This window comes from Antedon bifida, chromosome 10, assembly GCF_963402885.1.
Source record: "Antedon bifida chromosome 10, ecAntBifi1.1, whole genome shotgun sequence".
In the NCBI taxonomy this organism is placed as follows: Eukaryota; Metazoa; Echinodermata; class Crinoidea; order Comatulida; family Antedonidae; genus Antedon; species Antedon bifida.
In genome coordinates, this window is record NC_136235.1 from 15,861,900 (window position 1) to 15,881,830 (window position 19,931).

General features: G+C 31.3%; 1 protein-coding gene across 2 annotated transcripts in view; it reads right to left on the bottom strand.

The window, feature by feature from the left end:
- Nucleotides 1-5,560: 5,560 nt before the first annotated feature.
- Nucleotides 5,561-19,931, bottom strand: part of LOC144853916 (methylmalonyl-CoA epimerase, mitochondrial-like) — a 96,817-nt gene continuing 82,446 nt past the window's right edge. Inside the window, exon 5 of one of the 2 annotated variants that reach the window (XM_078711783.1) lies at nt 5,561-6,994. In XM_078711783.1, the coding sequence (XP_078567909.1) occupies nt 6,842-6,994 (153 nt within the window). In that variant the 3' untranslated portion in view covers nt 5,561-6,841. The remainder of the gene's footprint in view (nt 6,995-19,931) is intronic. The other variant, XR_013614460.1, reaches the window with a different exon arrangement.

Sequence of the window (19,931 nt, forward strand, 5' to 3'; positions counted from 1 at the left end):
TATCACGTTGAGTAAACGAACAAAACGTTATCCCGTTGAGTAAACGAACAAAATGTTGTCACGTTGGGTATACGAACAAAACGTTATCACGTTGAGTAAACGAACAAAACAGTATCACGTTGGGTATACGAACAAAACGGTATCACGTTGAGCAAAACAAACAAATGTTATCACGTTGAGTAAACGAACAAAACGTTATCACATTGCGTAAACGAACAAAACGTTATCACGTTGAGTAAACGAACAAAACGTTATCACGTTGAGTAAACGAACAAAACGTTATCACGTTGAGTAAACGAACAAAACGTTATCACGTTGAGTAAACGAACAAAACGTTATCACGTTGGGTAAACGAACAAAACGTTATCACGTTGGGTATACGAAAAAAACGTTATCATGTTGGATATACGAACAACGTTGGGTATACGAACAAAACGTTATCACGTTGGGTAAACGAACAATACGTTATCACGTTGAGTAAAACAAACAAACGTTATCACGTTGAGTAAACGAACAAAACGTTATCACGTTGAATATACGAACAAAACGTTATCACGTTTGGTATACGAACAAAACGTTTCACGTTGAGTAAACGAACAAAACGTTTTCACGTTGAGTAAACGAACAAAATGTTATCAAGTTGAGTAAACGAACAAAACGTTATCAAGTTGGGTATACGATAAACTGTTATCATGATGGGTAAATGAAGAAAACGTTATTACTTTGAGTGAGTAAACAAACAACATGTTATCACGTTGGGTTTACGAACAAAACGTTATTACGTTGAGTAAACGAACAAAATGTTATCACGTTGGGTTTACGAACAAAACGTTATCACGTTGGCCAAACGTACAAAACGTTATCACGTTGAGTTTACAACTAAAACATTATCGATTTTTTTTGTTCATACGAACTGGTAAACGAGTTTGTAAGGTCTGTGTGCATGTTAGGAGCAGGTTTCTTAATCTTTTAACCATATACTTAAACAAAAATCTCAATAAATACTAGTTATAAACCGAATCACGTAAACTATACGTCTTTGGCATAGTTTATCAACATATACATGTATATGTATTCTATCCATGTACAAACATGATTGAATTTTCGCCGAATTTATATATTCCGACTGTCAATTACAAGCCTAAATAATATTATTATGTCCATATTCAACGTGACCCTTTTACAAAGGTTGGCAATCATTCGGTATGTTATAATGATAACTGTCCGTAAAGGCAGTACGCTAACATTAATTACACACGGAATGGCAAGAGATTAAGGCGTTCATTTATAACTGGTGATTAAGATAAATAATGCGCACCGAATGCTGCCTAGATACGCGTTTCCATTTAAATATCCGTGGCAAAATCTCACAAGTTTTATTTTTTACCTACTCAAAACAATTTAACGATTTTCTTTATGTGGATATATGGATACCGGTACTAGTAATGAAAAGAGCCAATTATATCGATTTTTTTTTAGACGGCGGATAATCATAAAAATATTGAATAAATGATAGTTATGATTGATAATTTCGGTCACTTTGATAACCTCTCCATAAAAAAAAACATATAGGGCCTATAAATGAATTGTAAAAAATGGACCAATTACTAACATATACTTAATGTCACAATCGGCATTACTTTGGAAATTGCGTAGGCTCTAATATGAGTTCCTGAACATTGTATAGCCTCTGGGGCGTACATAACCACATTTAAATAAAAGCCAAACATTAATGTTAAAAGATAAATAGTGGCTTAAAATGTGTATTTGCATATTGTAATTATATGTAAATATGAAACAAATCGTCAAAAATAAAATTTGTGGTTGCATAAGCGTACTTTTAATATGGTAGGCCGAAAATTTAAAGCGTGGATCGAAATATGTAAATAAACACAACGTTCTCTCTTTAGGAACATATTAATATTTTTGCAGATTTCAGGAAGAAAATGGTAAAAATAATGAATATCAACTGTAGCTCTCTGTTAATAACATTTGGTAACCAAAAGTACCAGTTTAAAATACACTGGTTTTAAGCACGAACGATAGTTTATTTTAAGTTGTTCAACAAATGTGTATATACACATTATGGATGCAATTTCCTTCCATTTACAGAAAAACTCCCTAGGTAGGTGAAAAAGAAATGATGATACGGAAACGAAACACATCTAGAATCATTTGAAATCCGACAGGATTGAGTGAAATTGCTCACGTGACTGCACGAGTTGTCATTAAACATAAAGCACGTTTGACGAATGCTAATAACGGAGCGTAATCGACACATAATCCAACCAAAATGAACATGAAAGGTTGAAATACTATGCCAAGTTCGCGAATATTTAGGCTATCGCTCTCTGTAGAGCGATAGCCTATTGTTATTGTCAAAGATTTCATTTTTTCTGCTCATTTTTTGTTGGTCGCATATCTCAAAAACGGCAATAGCAGTTATGTTGTAACTTGGCCAGCAGATGCACGTATATATGTAGTTGTGCAACAAACTTTGGTTTAATGAAAATATGGTCGCGTAGCGTAACTACGCGCGATTTTCTGAAATTCTTAGATTGACTATAACTTGAAAACCAATAGCTATTTTTAAATACCACTTGACACACGTATGCTTCATGTCAAGGGTCATCTTCCTGTATCATCAGCAAAATTTTGAACATTGGTCAAATCGCGCGTACGCGCGCTTTGAAAGTTAAAAATGCTCAAAATCAATTTCTAATCAACTTTCTACACGTTTCAGGACATTTTAAGCATTTCACATTTTTCAAAAAAATTTGCGTTGCGCGCGCGCTTTTGCGCACTTCGCTCGTACGCAGCCTAGAAAGTCCGTTTTTGCGCTTGATTATTGTTTTTCATAGTTTTATGATATATTTATTTCATATTTGATGAATTATGAATGCAAAATAATGACACACGTGCACGTCAAACTTTAAAAATCGTGCGCTTGAAAATTGGTAATTTTATGCAAATTTGTGTAAAAATATGCCTATTTTGAATCGATTATAGCTCTCCGGGATGTCTGGTGACCCCCAATTTTTTTAACTTAATATGTAAGCAGATATGTTGTAGATATGAATTCATGCAAAATATTTACCTCTGGGTTGTTGTGACGTCATCGTATGGCCACACAAATGTAAAATATAGGGATTTTGTCTCTTTCGACACAGTTCGTCGCATTCAATAGAGCGCATACCGCGTAAACGTTATCAATTTTCTTCCAATTTTCAATATTTTATTACTAAAACAATTCCTCTTTAGACTTATGAACTTTTTTTTTTAATTTGAAAAGGTCATCATTTTCAAACAATTGAATAAACGTGAGTGGTGTAAAATAAAAAATAACCGTCAACTAAACCGTTTACAATGCTAATACCGTCAACTGTTGACACTTATTAAACGATTTTGATGCATTCCAGCTGTTCGTTACAATCGTTGTAGTGCAGCCTATTGTAGACTAAGCATAATAAATAACATGTGCGTGTTACGATGCGTTGGGCGATAGCCTAACTCGTCAACGTGACGAGTTCAAATCTAGTTTAACATATGTTTTGTCGGGCTTGTTCACAACATTTTTTTTCAGGCGATGGTTCCACGTAAAAATAGTCGAGTAAAGATACATACACTAACTTGTTCCGTTCCGCCGCGAAACGAAATACGGCGTCGCTTTCTAAACTAAAAAGCTTTAAAAGCTGGTAAAGAAACAGAATTTTGAAGCATCGAGTTTATTCCATAAATTAGGACCAGCAAAAGAAACAAAAAATTTTTCTGAGGCTGACGAAGGAAACTGGAACAGAAGGATTTCTAAAATTATATGAAAGAGTTTTCTTAGTAGTAGGCCTATCTAACAATTTTAACATAGGAATAGCGTTAATAATAATTCACATTCCCATTATCATAAGATTATACAACGAGTCTTAGTTCAGTCGAATAGCCTATATTCATTTTCATATTTAATTATTAGTAGGCCATTATTAAGATGAAAGGACAATTCCGAAAAAACCGTTAAACAGAGTGGAATATCTCGCTTTGGGCACGATTATCCGTGAAAATATTTAAGAATATTACCTTTGTATTGTGATAACAAGTGTTTAATTTAATGGATAATTCGGTATTTAACCGGAGGGCAATTCATACGTTTTACAGAACAACTGAGCTGGTGTTAGTTTTTATAAAAAAAAAAAAGCTGAATTGTCCATGCTGTATAAAACGGTGTATGTTTAATTTACTACACAACAATAAAAATAAACTCCATATAATATAAATCAAATAAACGGTCACAAACAATTATCGTGTCAGTACAGTAAGTAAAGACGATTGAATGAAATCCTATACAAAATAAAAATCCTAAAATCCAAAGTACAAAATATTAGTCTTGTAACCAATTCGTGTTAATCAATATCAAAATAATAAACCCATCCAATCATGTTATCTTGTATTTAAAGTATGGTAGTCTTGCTAAAGAATTAGGCTGAACGAATGATAACTATTATTAGGATTAAAATAGCAGACAGAGAGAAAGTATTATTATGGAGTATAAAGGTTTGCGTATTAGAGCCTATCACGGAAAGAGACAATCTCATCCGGGGAGGAACGTTCAGTCTTAAAGCTTGGTTCCCACTAGCGGGGACGTAACGCAATGTAAGTGATCACAAACGATGGATTATTCGAACAGTGGCTTGTCATTGGTCAACTCCTTGCTTTGCGTGTACGTTCTTGTGTTGCGTCTCTTGTGGGAACCACGCTTAAACAAACAATCGGTAAACTTTGATGGTGATGATATCTCAGTTAAAATAGAAGTGGTATCATTACTGATTTCAAAAGCAAGTCACTGATCTCAGAAGATTGACTCACTAAAAAGTAATGTGGCACCAATGCGCCACCAATTTGATACAGATATAAGTGTTTTCGCGACGCCTTTAGGCGCGCAGTTATTTTCAAGAGGACGGAAGCATTAGGAAACTGCACTACGCAGAAGCTTTAGTTAAAGCTTGGTTCCCACTAGAACGTAACGCAAGGACGTAAACGCAACGCAAGCGCTTTAACCAATGACAAGCGAAGTTATAGACAGTAAGCAATCACAAGCGAATAAGCCATCGCTTGTGATTGGTCAATTCCGTCCTTGCGTTGCGTCGCTAGTGGGAACCACGCTTTACTAAGACTGACAAAATAGGAATTTGTAAAATCGGACTGGGCATGCTCAAACACCAAAGCACGACTGGGAGAAGAGAGTCTATAAGATGTATGCAGACAGTAGTCTGTAAGACCATAGTTCCATGGTAAGACCTGTTCAATAAACATTGTTTTCGTTTTGGCTATAGCAACGCAGGCATCTATGGTAAATAGTTTGGGGAATGGTGTGTATCAGGGAAGAGTGAATTCTGGTGTGTATAGATGAAGAATTGTTTTTTAGTGAGTACGTTTGTCGGCGGCTGAATTTAATGAAGAAAGAACAATAATTAAACGATTACGTCAAAAAATATGTCTTGTTTAAATTCACTGTATAGATTAAAATATGATGCACATACGGACATAAAAGAAAATACACGAATAATTAGTGTTCATTTGTCGATTTAATATATCGAATAAAACTTTATTTTATCATGCATTAAAAATTTTACATTGTTTCATGATTCCGCGTTTATTATAGTCTTTTCATTTTTTTTTTGGACATTTTGTCGTCATCAGTTGTGTTTTGCCACTAACATTTCACCGATTTCGTCGTTTACGTTTCTGGAGATCATGACGGTTCAATAGACAAACATTTTGAACAATTAAGATATTTATAGCACAAATCCCCGATAACACCTCAACTTTCAAATTGTACTTTCGGCGGTATTTCAAAATTGTCGATATATTTTCATGATTTTTAAAACATTAATCAAACAAAAGTATCGTTATATCTCTCTCTTTAGTGAAAAGCATAACCGGTTGAAAAAATAATTTGTATATGGAGGAATTTGAGAGAGTAGGCGTAGATCACCGTTTAGCATCATTATTTATGCTCTTTGACAGGCCATCATAATATTATTCATAATTTTCAATTGCTATTAAACATAATTATATAAAGGTATATTGAGGGAGAAAAGAGTGGATATCAAATCGAAACATTTGCTTGGTACTTTTTCATCGACAGAAAAAAACCGCAGTAACAGTTGGCTTACAAAAAATAGAAATGCAATGTGAAAATAAATATTTAAATACATTTATTTATGTTGATTGGGAGGGCATAGGGAAGGTATGGATATATACAAATTACATAGAGATGGGGAGGGAGAGTGAGATAAGAAGGGAAGAGTGAAGAAATATGGAGGTTTTTAGGCTAATTTTGCTGGAAATGAGATGAAAGTTTGACATATAAGGGACATAGGCACAATTCTACAAGGTGTAAGAAATTATTTTAAAAAGGATCAATAGATTGAGCAACTTTTAAACCTACTGTTACAGGAATGACACTTCTCTCTATTCAAAAGTGGTAACAGCAAAACTCATTATGTTAAATACATTGACTCTTTGTGAAATTGTTTGCTGAACATGTCCCAACAAGAAGTAATTAATAATACTTTTAGGGAATATCGGAGTAATGAAGAGAGATCGGTTGCAAGTAAGTTTGGCAAACACAGCCATGACAATAAACTGAGGTGTTTAGAATATCTCTGTTTCTGTTAAAATACTACCACATTAAGTCGAGATGAGATATTGCTTAACACACTAAAATTATTTACATTTGAGTACACAGCAGAGTCCTAGAAAAGTGAACAATTGTTGTTCATAAGCAAACAAGTAGTGTATTGAGTGTAAATACAAAAAAGAATAAATAAATGAATAAATAAATAAATAGCTAAGCTTCTTCTAACTCCACCAGGACACCATCGCAATCTTTTGGATGTAGGAAGACTACTGGTTTGCCATGAGCTCCAATTTTTGGTTCTGGATCCAACGCACGAACGTTGTTTGACTTTAAATCTTGGATAGCTTGCTTTATGTCATCAACCTGAAAATACACAACATTCAATATAAAAACATCAATAAAATTAAATAATGTAAGAATGAAAGAACAAGCTCATCATTAATTTTTATTATGATAATGCTTCAAGTTTTATGTTCTAGACTAAATGGTTTGTAAATACAACACATACGTTTTGAATATTGAAACAGTCAACATAACTAATAAATAGTTTGGTTTAACATAACAACCAGTTTCTTTCTCTTTTCTCGTTTGTGGCATGAATCACTATATTTATTCATTCATTTTAATGGGTTTTTATTTATTTCCACGAATAAATTTGTATTTGTTTTTGTTATATATTTTTTTAAATCGCAAAGTTTATTCACAATTACCATATTTAATAGTATACCAAAAAAAGCAGATGCTAGACAGTTTGGTAACCATTTAAATGTACAGTACATACATGCCAGACAACATTCATAAAAAAAAAAATGAGTCGCCCACGACCGGTCAGCACCTTCGGACACTCCCCTGTGGGAAAAAGAGGGAAATTCCCCTCTACTTTAGTAGTGACTCACACAAGCGCGACCACCAATCAAAGTGACCACCACAGGTGAGGTATAAAAGAACAATACATCTAAAAAGGCCTATATATAACATTGCATAAGAAAACCATCTTTAAAAAAAGTAAACATTTCTATACCACCATTTCACCATTTCTGGCAAATATGAAAGAGAATATATATTTAACATTGTCAAAAAGCAATACAGATATCATTGGTTATTCCAATTTGCTTTACATGTTATATAGACAAACTGACATTGAAGCCTTTACGCATGACATTAACAAAATCCATGTCACAACTTATGACATTAATATTTACAGTTTTCCTTATAAACATCTTGCAAAATTGATCAAATTAAATTAATTATTAATATGCTTACTGTATTTACTTTCAAAGGTTTATTAAAAATTAATGTTGTTTATATTGTACTTTTAGACAGGAATTGATTGCTTATACATTGAATAAAATAATTAATATATAAATGAACATTATTCAAATGCCTGTTTTTGGATTTTTATTTACTAAAATATATTAAATATTGACTACTCTTCATAAAAATTATAAATATTTCCACTCAATTAATGTAGATGCCTTTTCTATACAATTATTTCTATATAGAACAAGGATTTAAATTTAAAAGAAAATGTAACTTAATAATAACATTTTAATTAACTGTTTTTATTAATTCATAATTATTTCAAATTGGTTATTTATTTATATTTTTTAAACAATATTTAAATATTATTATAATATATATTTTTAAAATTAATTATTATTAAGCTTTTTAACAATTATTAAAAATAATATTTTAGAATGAAATCCTTTTAATTTATGGCCTTTATTTGTACAATGCTTTGTTAAGATTTATAAATAAAGAAATATTTAATTTGATTTAAATATAATAATTTTTAATTATGAATAAAGAAATGTTCAACTGTGTTCACCTTCTAATTTTCTTACATTACAAAAAAAGATTTTAAAAGTCAGTGATGCATATCCAACATACGGCTATTGAATATCTAATGAACGCAATTTCTTTAATTCTGAATAATTTCAGCGACTCTGCTCTGATGCTAGCATTCATAACATATTTCAATCCATTAGATGTGAACTTTTAAAAACATCTGTAATTTATATTAGGATTTTAAGTAGTTGTATTTGGGTTAATATTAACATAACTTTTTCAAGGCTGTTTCATTCATGTGTTTCCCTCCCCACTTTAAATGCATGCAATGGCAAACAATTTTCAGTTTGTTAAACATTTAATTGTTCTACCTATGGCAATTACCTATTTCCATATTCAATTCATTAAAAATAACAAATTAAAATAAATAATAATTATTTGGTGATAAATTTATAAGTATAAAAAAGTACACCACTCATGATGAATGGTAACATTATTTTACTTTATAATATTAATGAATAACAATATGTTGAGTTTCCGAAATAAAAGATGAATGAATGAAAAGACAACATTTAAAACAACTATGCATTAGAAATAATTTTAAAAAAACAGTATGTTTGGATCCTTGCTGAAGATGATGGTTTATGAATGTAATCATTGTTGCGCATGTGTACAATTGAGAACTATTACTAACTGTTCCACCGTACCATGTAGAGGGCTTTAACGCTTACAATTGTAAATTACAACCATGAATATTTGGTTCTAAGAAAACAATTTCACCCAAAAACTGGATAACTTTTTACAAGGGAAGAGAAATACATTGTGTCTTATAAAGCCACAGATAAAGTGTGAATATTTAATATGAAAAAAATCTCCAACCATGGCTAGTTCTAAGAACCAGAATAATCTGTGGTACCATTTTGCAATTGTAAAGCACTTATTAAAAGAAAAATAATCTCACATTAAAAAAAGACTTTAAAATCATTTTTTTACCCTGTAGCATGTACATGAATGCTTTATTAGGTGATCATTTAGAATAAAATGATCACCTATTGTTATTGTATCAAATCTTTATTGTTATTATTGTTTCTGGGCACTATTTTGTGTAACAAATATCTAAAAAAGTTTAATGTCAATGATTACCAAAATTTCACAATGTCTTTCAAATACTTTAACTTAGTCCTAATAAGCTTTTCAGCGTGATCACTCATCCGTGACGTCATTTATACGCCATTTTGTGAAATCACATTATCAATCATATCTCCATAATTCATTATCACATATTAATGAAATTTATTACACGTAAACTTCAGGTCAAGGGTAAAAATATTAGCAAGTAAAAACGCACGCGCACGTAGGGTCATGCGCGTAAAATCGCGCGTTCAAAATTTAAAAAGCTCAAAATTAGGTTTTAATCAATTTAGAGCATGAATTAGGCCATTTGCGTGTTTCAAAAAATTACTGCGCAAAAATGCGTTTTTGAGCGCGCGATTCTTAAAAAGCGTAAAAATACGATTTTTTTGTAGAAATCGCATTCTACTCACCATCCTTAGTACATTCACCGAATTTGAGTTCGTTCCGACTTAAAATAACGCTATACGAGCATGTTAAAAATGACAAAATGCGCACATTAATTTCACAAAAGTTCTGAAAATGGTGAAAAATATGTCTTTTTTTAAATGAAAATAACTCTTCAGAATGGACGATGACCCCTAAATTTTTTAACTTATTCGGGAAGCCATTGAGTTGTAGATATAAATGTATATACACATTAGACGTACAAAATGGTATTACGTCATCACATGGCCACTTGAATTAAAAAATTAGGTTTTTTTCTCTTTTGTCATAGATTATCACATTCAACTGAGCGCATCTCGGTTATTTTGCGCCCGATTTTCGCTCAATTTTTTGTATATGATTGCTCATATAATTATCTTTCTCATGAGTTGTCAACATTTTTATTTCGATGACGTCATCACGCGTAAAAATTTGAATAACCTAGGTCGTGTAATTTTAGCTACACCATACATTTGAATATCTAATAGCTCTTCAGAATTAAAGGTGACCTTGAAGATTATAACTTATTATGAAAGCTGTTGAAATGTAGATATGAATTCATATAAAAATTAAGCCTATCGGATGTTGTGATGTTATCATATGGCCAGTTGAAGTTAAAACGTAGTTTTTATATTTCTTTAGTCGAAGTTATACAAATTTCAATGAGCGTGCATTGCGCTTCTACGTATCAAATTCTCTTCCAATCCTTATATTTATTTGCTCAATTCATTATCTTTCGAAATTGTCATCTTCGAGTTTATTTTGATAATTCCATCATACCAACAAATTTGAACATGATGTGGGTCCAGTAATTTCACCTATGCTACACTGTATATAGATATACAGTATATACTGTACATAATAGGTACAACTCAGCACTATAAGTGTATATGCATCATGTCATAGGATGGCGTACATCAGCTTTTTACGATCGTATGTTAACGTACGTGCATGTTTAAAAAATGTTAATTTCATTAAAATGATAAAAATGATCACCTATAATTCGTCAAAGTGACGAATTAAATTCTAGTTAGGTGATCATTTAGAATAAAATGATCACCTATTGTTATTGTACAAAATATTATTATTATTCTTCTTTCTGTACACTTTTTGTTTAACAATTATCTCAAAAAGTTGAATAACAATGATCACAAAAATTTCACAATGTCTTTCAAATACTTTAACTTAGCCATAATAAGCTTTTCAGCGTGATCACTCATCCGTGACGTCACGTATACGCCATTTTGTGAAATCACATTATCAATCATATGTCCATAATTCATTATCACATATTTATGAAATCCACTACACGTAAATTTCAGGTTAAGGTAAAAAATATTAACAAATAAAAACTTGCGCATCTCAAGGTCATGCACGTGAAATCGCGCGCAAAGATTTTAAAAAGCTTAAAATTAAGTTTTGATCAATTTAGAGCATGAATTAGGCCATTTGCGTGTTTCAAAAAATTACTGCGCAAAAACACGTTTTTGCGTACGCGATTCTTAGAAGGCGTAAAAAATGAAATTTGATGTATAAATCACATTCTACTCACAATTCTTAGTACATTCACCGATCTTGAGTCCATTCCGACTTAAAATAACGGTATACGAGCACGTTAAAAAAGACAAAATGCGCACATTAATTTCACAAAAGTGCTAAAAATGGTAAAAAATATGTCTTTTTTAAAATGAAAATAACTCTTCAGAATGCACGATGACCCCCAATTTGTTTAACTTATTCTGGAAGCCAATGAGTTGTAGATATAAATGTATATACACATTAGACGTACAAAATGGTATGACGTCATCATTTGGCCACATTAATTTTTAAAATAACGTTTTTTCCCCTTTTGTAATGGACCACCATATTCAACAGAGCGCAACTCGCTTATCTGTGATCGATTTTCTTTAAATTTTTAATATATTCTACCTCAACCAATTATGTTACTTAGGAGTTGCCAATATTTTCATTTGGATGATGTCATCACGTCTTAAAATTTAAATAACGGTGGTTACGTAATTTCACCTACAAGGTATACTTGAATACCTTACAGCTCTTCTGAATTAAAGTTGACCTTGATGTTTATAACTTATTATGAGAGCTGGTGAAATTTAGATATGAATTATTATAAAAATTAAGCCTATCGGATGTTGTGACGTTATCATATGGCCAGTTGAAGTTAAAAAGTAGTTTTTTCATCTCTTTCGTCAAAGTTATACAATTTTTAAAGAGCGCGCACAGCGCTTCTACGTGCCAAATTCTCTTCCAATTCTTATATTTATTTGCTCAATTCATGTTCTTTCGAAATTGCCATCTTCGAATTTATTTTGATAATTCCATCATACCAAAAAATTAGAACATGATATGTGTCCCGTGATTTCACCAATGCTACACAGTATATAGATATACAGTATATACTGTACATAATGTATATGGCATATAATAGGCACAGCACTATAGTATAACCGTATAATAGGATGGCATACATCAACATTTTCTGATTGTATTTTAAAATACGTGCATGTTTAAAAAATATTAATGTCAATAAAATTATAAAAATGATCACCTATAATTCGTCAAAGTGACGAATTAAATTCTAGTTAGGTGATCATTTAGAATAAAATGATCACCTATTGTTATTGTACAAAATATTATTATTATTCTTCTTTCTGTACACTTTTTGTTTAACAATTATCTCAAAAAGTTGAATAACAATGATCACAAAAATTTCACAATGTCTTTCAAATACTTTAACTTAGCCATAATAAGCTTTTCAGCGTGATCACTCATCCGTGACGTCACGTATACGCCATTTTGTGAAATCACATTATCAATCATATGTCCATAATTCATTATCACATATTTATGAAATCCACTACACGTAAATTTCAGGTTAAGGTAAAAAATATTAACAAATAAAAACTTGCGCATCTCAAGGTCATGCACGTGAAATCGCGCGCAAAGATTTTAAAAAGCTTAAAATTAAGTTTTGATCAATTTAGAGCATGAATTAGGCCATTTGCGTGTTTCAAAAAATTACTGCGCAAAAACACGTTTTTGCGTACGCGATTCTTAGAAGGCGTAAAAAATGAAATTTGATGTATAAATCACATTCTACTCACAATTCTTAGTACATTCACCGATCTTGAGTCCATTCCGACTTAAAATAACGGTATACGAGCACGTTAAAAAAGACAAAATGCGCACATTAATTTCACAAAAGTGCTAAAAATGGTAAAAAATATGTCTTTTTTAAAATGAAAATAACTCTTCAGAATGCACGATGACCCCCAATTTGTTTAACTTATTCTGGAAGCCAATGAGTTGTAGATATAAATGTATATACACATTAGACGTACAAAATGGTATGACGTCATCATTTGGCCACATTAATTTTTAAAATAACGTTTTTTCCCCTTTTGTAATGGACCACCATATTCAACAGAGCGCAACTCGCTTATCTGTGATCGATTTTCTTTAAATTTTTAATATATTCTACCTCAACCAATTATGTTACTTAGGAGTTGCCAATATTTTCATTTGGATGATGTCATCACGTCTTAAAATTTAAATAACGGTGGTTACGTAATTTCACCTACAAGGTATACTTGAATACCTTACAGCTCTTCTGAATTAAAGTTGACCTTGATGTTTATAACTTATTATGAGAGCTGGTGAAATTTAGATATGAATTATTATAAAAATTAAGCCTATCGGATGTTGTGACGTTATCATATGGCCAGTTGAAGTTAAAAAGTAGTTTTTTCATCTCTTTCGTCAAAGTTATACAATTTTTAAAGAGCGCGCACAGCGCTTCTACGTGCCAAATTCTCTTCCAATTCTTATATTTATTTGCTCAATTCATGTTCTTTCGAAATTGCCATCTTCGAATTTATTTTGATAATTCCATCATACCAAAAAATTAGAACATGATATGTGTCCCGTGATTTCACCAATGCTACACAGTATATAGATATACAGTATATACTGTACATAATGTATATGGCATATAATAGGCACAGCACTATAGTATAACCGTATAATAGGATGGCATACATCAACATTTTCTGATTGTATTTTAAAATACGTGCATGTTTAAAAAATATTAATGTCAATAAAATTATAAAAATGATCACCTATAATTCGTCAAAGTGACGAATTAAATTCTAGTGTGAAATTGTTTTTATATATAAAAAAAATTTTTCTTCACAATTTCTTTCTGTACAGATTTTGTTTAACAAATATCTCAAAAAGTTGAATAGCAATGATAACAAAAATTTCACAATGTCTTTGAAATACTCTAACTTAGTCCTAATAAGCTTTTGAGCGTGATCAATCATCCGTGACGTCATTTATACGCCATTTTGTGAAATCGCATTATCAATCATATCTCCATAATTCATTATCACATATTAATGAAATTCACTACACGTAAACTTTAGGCCAAGGGTAAAAATATTAGCAAATAAAAACGCACGCGCTCGTAGGATCATGCGCGTGAAATCGCGCGTTAAAAATTAAAAAAGCTCAAAATTACGTTTTGATCAATTTAGAGCATGAATTAGGCCATTTGCGTGTTTTAAAAAATTACTGCGCAAAAACACGTTTTTGCGCGTGCGTACATAGAAGGCGTAACAAATACAATTTTTTTGTACAAACTGCATTCTACTCATCTTCCTTGGTACATCCACCAAATTTGAGTCCATTTCGACTTAAAATAGTGCTATACGAGCACGTTAAAAATGACAAAATGCGCACATTAATTGTACAAAAGTGCTAATAAATGGTAAAAAATAAGGCATTTTTAAAATGAAAATAATTCTTCAGAATGCACGGTGACCCCCAATTTTGTTAACTTATTATGGAAGCCAATGAGTTGTAGATATAAATGTATATACACATTAGACGTACAAAATGGTATGACGTCATCATTTGGCCACATGAATTTTTAAAATAGGAGATTTTCCCCTTTTGTCATAGACCACCATATTCAACAGAGCGCAACTCGCTTATCTGTGATCGATTTTCTTTTAATTTTTAACATATTCTACCTCAACCAATTATGTTACTCATGAGTTGCCAATATTTTCATTTTGATGACGTCATCACGTCTTAAAATTTGATTAACTGTGGTTACATAATTTCACCTACAACGTATATTTGGATACCTTACAGCTCTTCTGAATTAAAGTTGACCTTGATGTTTATAACTTGATGTTTATGAGAGCTGGTTAAATGTAGATATGAATTAATATAAAAATTAGGCCTATCGGATCTTGTGACGTTATCATATGGCCAGTTGAAATTAAAAAGCAATTTTTTCATCTCTTTCGTCAAAGTTATACAAATTTTAAAGAGCGCGCACCGCGCTTCTACGTGCCAAATTTTCTTCCAATTGTTATATTTCATTGCTCAATTCTTTATCTTTCGATATTGTTATCCACAAGTTTATTTTGATAATGTCATCAGTGCCAAAAAATTAGAACATGATGTGTGTCCGTAGTTTCACTAATGCTACACTGTATATAGATATACAGTATATACTGTACATAATGTATATATGGCATATAATAGGCACAACTCAGTACTATAGCGTATAATAGGATGGCATACATCAACATTTTCCGATTGTATGTTAACATACGTGCATGTTTAAAAAATATTAATGTCAATAAAATGATAAAAATGATCACCTATAATTCGTCAAAGTGACGAATTAAATTCTAGTTAGGTGATCATTTAGAATAAAATGATCACCTATTGTTATTGTACAAAATCTTTATTATTGTTATTATTATTATTCTTCTTCTTCTTCTTCTTTCTGTACACTTTTTGTTTAACAATTATCTCAAAAAGTTGAATAACAATGATCACAAAAATTTCACAATGTCTTTCAAATACTTTAACTTAGCCATAATAAGCTTTTCAGCGTGATCACTCATCCGTGACGTCACGTATACGCCATTTTGTGAAATCACACTATCAATCATATCTCCATAACTCTTTATCACATATCAATAAAATTCACTATACGTAAACTTCAGGTGAAGGATAAAAATATTAACAAATAAAAACTTACATTTTTCAAGGTCATGCACGTGAAATTGCGCGTTAAAAATTTAAAAAGCTCAAAATTAAGTTTTGATCAATTTAGAGCATGAGTTAGGCCATTTGCGTGTTTCAAAAAATTACTGCGCAAAAATGCGTTTTTGCGTGCGCAATTCTTAAAATGCCTAAAAAATATGAATTTTTTTTACAAATCGTATTCTACTCACTATCCTTAGTACATTCACCAAATTTGAGTCTGTTCCGACTTAAAATAACGTTATACGAGCAGAATAAAAATGACAAAATGCGCACATTAATTGTACAAAAGTGCTAAAAATGGTAAAAAATAAGGCCTTTTTAAAATTAATATAACTCTTCAGAATGCACGATGACCCCCAATTTTTTTAACTTATTCTGGAAGCCAATGAGTTGTAGATATAAATGTATATACACATTAGACGTACAAAATGGTATGACGTCATCATTTGGCCACATGAATTTTTAAAATAGGGTTTTTTCCCCTTTTGTAATGGACCACCATATTTAACAGAGTCCAACTCGCTTATCTGTGATCGATTTTCTTTAAATTTTTAATATATTCTACCTCAACCAATTATGTTACTTATGAGTTGCCAATATTTTCATTAGGATGATGTCATCACGTCTTCAAATTTAAATAACGGTGGTTACGTAATTTCACCTACAAGGTATACTTGAATACCTTACAGCTCTTCTGAATTAAAGTTGACCTTGATGTTTATAACTTATTATGAGAGCTGGTGAAATGTAGATATGAATTATTATAAAAATTAAGCCTATCGGATGTTGTGACGTTATCATATGGCCAGTTGAAGTTAAAAAGTAGTTTTTTCATCTCTTTCGTTAAAGTTATACAATTTTTAAAGAGCGCGCACCGCCCTTCTACGTGCCAAATTTTCTTCCAATTGTTATATTTTATTGCTCAATTCATTATCCTTCGATATTGTTATCCACAAGTTTATTTTGATAATGTCATCAGTGCCGAAAAATTAGAACATGATGTGTGTCCGTAATTTCACAAATGCTACACTGTATATAGATATACAGTATATACTGTACATAATGTATATGGCATATAATAGGCACAGCACTATAGTATAACCGTATAATAGGATGGCATACATCAACATTTTCCGATCGTATGTTAACATACGTGCATGTTTAAAAAATATTAATGTCAATAAAATGATAAAAATGATCACCTATAATTCGTCAAAGTGACGAATTAAATTCTAGTTAGGTGATCATTTAGAATAAAATGATCACCTATTGTTATTGTATCAAATCTTTATTGTTATTATTATTCTTCTTCTTCTTTCTGTACACTTTTGTTTAGCAATTATCTCAAAAAGTTGAATAACAATGATCACAAAAATTTCACAATGTCTTTCAAATACTTTAACTTAGCCATAATAAGCTTTTCAGCGTGATCACTCAACCGTGACGTCACGTAAACGCGATTTTGTGAAATCACATTATCAATCATATGTCCATAATTGATTATGACATATTTATGAAATTCACTACACGTAAATTTCAGGTCAAGGTAAAAAATATTAACAAATAAAAACTTACATTTTTCAAGGTCATGCACGTGAAATTGCGCGTTAAAAATTTAAAAAGCTCAAAATTAAGTTTTGATCAATTTAGAGCATGAGTTAGGCCATTTGCGTGTTTCAAAAAATTACTGCGCAAAAATGCGTTTTTGCGTGCGCAATTCTTAAAATGCGTAAAAAATATGAATTTTTTTTACACATCGTATTCTACTCACCATCTTTAGTACATTCACCAAATTTGAGTCTGTTCCGACTTAAAATAACGCTATACGAGCAGGTTAAAAATGACAAAATGCGCACATTATTTGTACAAAAGTGCTAAAAATAGTAAAAAATAAGGCCTTTTTAAAATTAATATAACTCTTCAGAATGCACGATGACCCCCAATTTTTTTAACTTATTCTGGAAGCCAATGAGTTGTAGATATAAATGTATATACACATTAGACGTACAAAATGGTATGACGTCATCATTTGGCCACATGAATTTTTAAAATAGGGTTTTTTCCCCTTTTGTAATGGACCACCATATTCAACAGAGCGCAACTCGCTTATCTGTGATCGATTTTCTTTAAATTTTTAATATATTCTACCTCAACCAATTATGTTACTTATGAGTTGCCAATATTTTCATTTGGATGATGTCATCACGTCTTAAAATTTAAATAACGGTGGTTACGTAATTTCACCTACAAGGTATACTTGAATAACTTACGGCTCTTCTGAATTAAAGTTGACCTTGATGTTTATAACTTATTATGAGAGCTGGTGAAATTTAGATATGAATTATTATAAAAATTAAGCCTATCGGATGTTGTGACGTTATCATATGGCCAGTTGAAGTTAAAAAGTAGTTTTTTCATCTCTTTCGTCAAAGTTATACAATTTTTAAAGTGCGCGCACCGCCCTTCTACGTGCCAAATTTTCTTCCAATTGTTATATTTTATTGCTCAATTAATTATCTTTCGATATTGTTATCCACAAGTTTATTTTGATGTCATCAGTGCCGAAAAATTAGAACATGATGTGTGTCCGTAATTTCACCAATGCTACACTGTATATAGATATACAGTATATTCTGTACATAATGTATATGGCATATAATAGGCACAGCACTATTAGTATAACCGTATAATAGGATGGCATACATCAACATTTTCCGATTGTATGTTAACATACGTGCATGTTTAAAAAATATTAATGTCAATAAAATTATAAAAATGATCACCTATAATTCGTCAAAGTGACGAATTAAATTCTAGTGTGAAATTGTTTTTATATATAACAAAATTTTTTCTTCACAATTTCTTTCTGTACAGATTTTGTTTAACAAATATCTCAAAAAGTTGAATAGCAATGATAACAAAAATTTCACAATGTCTTTGAAATACTCTAACTTAGTCCTAATAAGCTTTTGAGCGTGATCACTCATCCGTGACGTCATTTATACGCCATTTTGTGAAATCGCATTATCAATCATATCTCCATAATTCATTATCACATATTAATGAAATTCACTACACGTAAACTTTAGGCCAAGGGTAAAAATATTAGCAAATAAAAACGCACGCGCTCGTAGGATCATGCGCGTGAAATCGCGCGTTAAAAATTAAAAAAGCTCAAAATTACGTTTTGATCAATTTAGAGCATGAATTAGGCCATTTGCGTGTTTTAAAAAATTACTGCGCAAAAACACGTTTTTGCGCGTGCGTACATAGAAAGCGTAACAAATACAATTTTTTTGTACAAACTGCATTCTACTCATCTTCTTTGGTACATCCACTAAATTTGAGTCCATTTCGACTTAAAATAGTGCTATACGAGCACGTTAAAAATGACAAATTGCGCACATTAATTGTACAAAAGTGCTAAAAATGGTAAAAAATAAGGCATTTTTAAAATGAAAATAATTCTTCAGAATGCACGGTGACCCCCCCTTTTGTTAACTTATTATGGAAGCCAATGAGTTGTAGATATAAATGTATATACACATTAGACGTACAAAATGGTATGACGTCATCATTTGGCCACATGAATTTTTAAAATAGGAGATTTTCCCCTTTTGTCATAGACCACCAAATTCAACAGAGCGCAACTCGCTTATCTGTGATCGATTTTCTTTTAATTTTTAATATATTCTACCTCAACCAATTATGTTACTCATGAGTTGCCAATATTTTCATTTTGATGACGTCATCACGTCTTAAAATTTGATTAACTGTGGTTACATAATTTCACCTACAACGTATATTTGGATACCTTACAGCTCTTCTGAATTAAAGTTGACCTTGATGTTTATAACTTATTATGAGA